The following is a 1,578-nucleotide window of genomic DNA, read 5'->3' as shown; positions in this document are numbered from 1 at the left end:
CCCCCACCCCCCAAATCACTCCTCAACCCCCCTCACTCCCAGCATCCCCCAACCCCTGGTGCACTCCCCTGGCTCCTCCCATCCCATATTTCACTCCTCCAGCATACCCAACCCCTGCTTGCCCCTCCACCCGACGCACCAGTGATGACCTGGCCGAAGAGCTCTTCGGGGGTGTCCCCAAAGAACGGCACACAGCCCACCAGGAACTCGTAGAGCACGATGCCCATGGCCCACCAGTCCACTGGTTTCCCATAGCCTTGGCGCAGGATCACCTCAGGTGCGATGTACTCAGGTGTTCCACACACCTGCCCCATGCCAGAGGAACATTCAAGCCCACTCCCTGGAATCTCAAAGCCCCTAGGCTCCACCCCCAATGGATCCCAGGCCCCAACCCCTGGAATCTCCAGTTCATGCCCCTGGGGGCTGAGGCCCCACCCCCTGGGATTTTAGGACCCTGCCCCTCAGGAGCCACCCCTAGAATCTCCAAGCCACACCCCCAGGTCCCAAGGTCCACCCTTGGAACCTTCAGGCCCCACCCCGCAAGGGATCCAAGCACTGCCCCCTGAACCCTCCAGTCCCCCACCCCCTGGAACTAGGCCCTGCCCCCTGGAATCTCCAAGCTCCGCCCATAAGGGACCTAGGCCCCACCCCTATGGACACTACACCCTGCTAATAAAGACCCACATGTCCTGGCCCTCCAGGTCCCAACCCCTGGACCTCCATGCTGCAACCCAAGGGACCCCACAGCTCCACACCCCAGGCCCCCCCCTCCCCACCTGCTTGTCGAGGAATTCGCGGGCGTCCTTCTCCACATGGCCCTCGTACAAGTTGGTTGTAAGGCTCATCAGCCCCATCTTGGACAGCCCGAAGTCCGTAAGCTTGATGTGCCCCATGGAGGTGATGAGCAGGCTGGTGGGGAGGGGACCTGAGTGGGGACAGGGGGCACACAACCTCCCCCGGATGCCCTCCCCAACACACACATGCAGGGGGTGGATGGCCAGATGGGGAGGGGGCCACAGGGACCTAGGAGTCCAGGCCTCGGGTGATAATAACCCACACCTCCCTCCACAGCTGAGAGAACACAGGTGTCCAGGCTCCCTGCTCTAACCCCCCAGTCCCCACAGCCCTCCCAGAGCCAGGAGAAACCAGGCATCTGGGCCCTGAACCCCCCTGCTCCAGCCCCCTGGGACCCAGGTGTCCAGGGCCTACTTGTCAGGTTTGAGGTCACGGTGCACGATGCCGTAGTTGTGTAGGTACTCAAGGGCCAGCACGGTCTCAGCAAAGTACAGCCGGGCCAGCTCCACTGGCAGCGCCCCTATGTTCTTCAGCAGCGTGGCACAGTCCCCACCTGCAGGGGGCCCAATCAGCCCCACAAACTGATTTAGACCCTGCCTACCTGCTGGGGCCCCGCCCCTAGTCCTGCCCCTGCTGGGGCCATTCTCCCTGGCTCCCACTTGGTGGCTGAGATGATGCCTTGGCTCCGCCCATCCATGCCCAGTGGCCCTACCTACTTAGACCAGTGCCCCTGGTCCCACTCCACTTTGGCCACACCCCCTGGTCCCACCCATTTGCCCACTC

General features: G+C 63.2%; 1 protein-coding gene across 1 annotated transcript in view; it reads right to left on the bottom strand.

Annotated features, from left to right (window-relative positions):
* The window catches only part of MAST1 (microtubule associated serine/threonine kinase 1), a 29,063-nt gene that overhangs the window by 11,626 nt on the left and 15,859 nt on the right, over positions 1-1,578 (bottom strand). Inside the window, exons 14-16 of the mRNA XM_025203836.1 lie at positions 1,210-1,348; positions 777-909; positions 140-305 (exon numbers count right to left, since the gene is read on the bottom strand). Of these exons, the coding sequence (XP_025059621.1) occupies positions 140-305; positions 777-909; positions 1,210-1,348 (438 nt within the window). The remainder of the gene's footprint in view (positions 1-139; positions 306-776; positions 910-1,209; positions 1,349-1,578) is intronic.

The sequence above is a fragment of the Alligator sinensis genome, unplaced genomic scaffold (genome assembly GCF_000455745.1).
Source record: "Alligator sinensis unplaced genomic scaffold, ASM45574v1 scaffold707_1, whole genome shotgun sequence".
Lineage (NCBI taxonomy): Eukaryota > Metazoa > Chordata > Crocodylia > Alligatoridae > Alligator > Alligator sinensis.
Note: the sequence above shows the minus strand (reverse complement) of the source record. Positions and strands in the feature narration are given on the sequence as shown.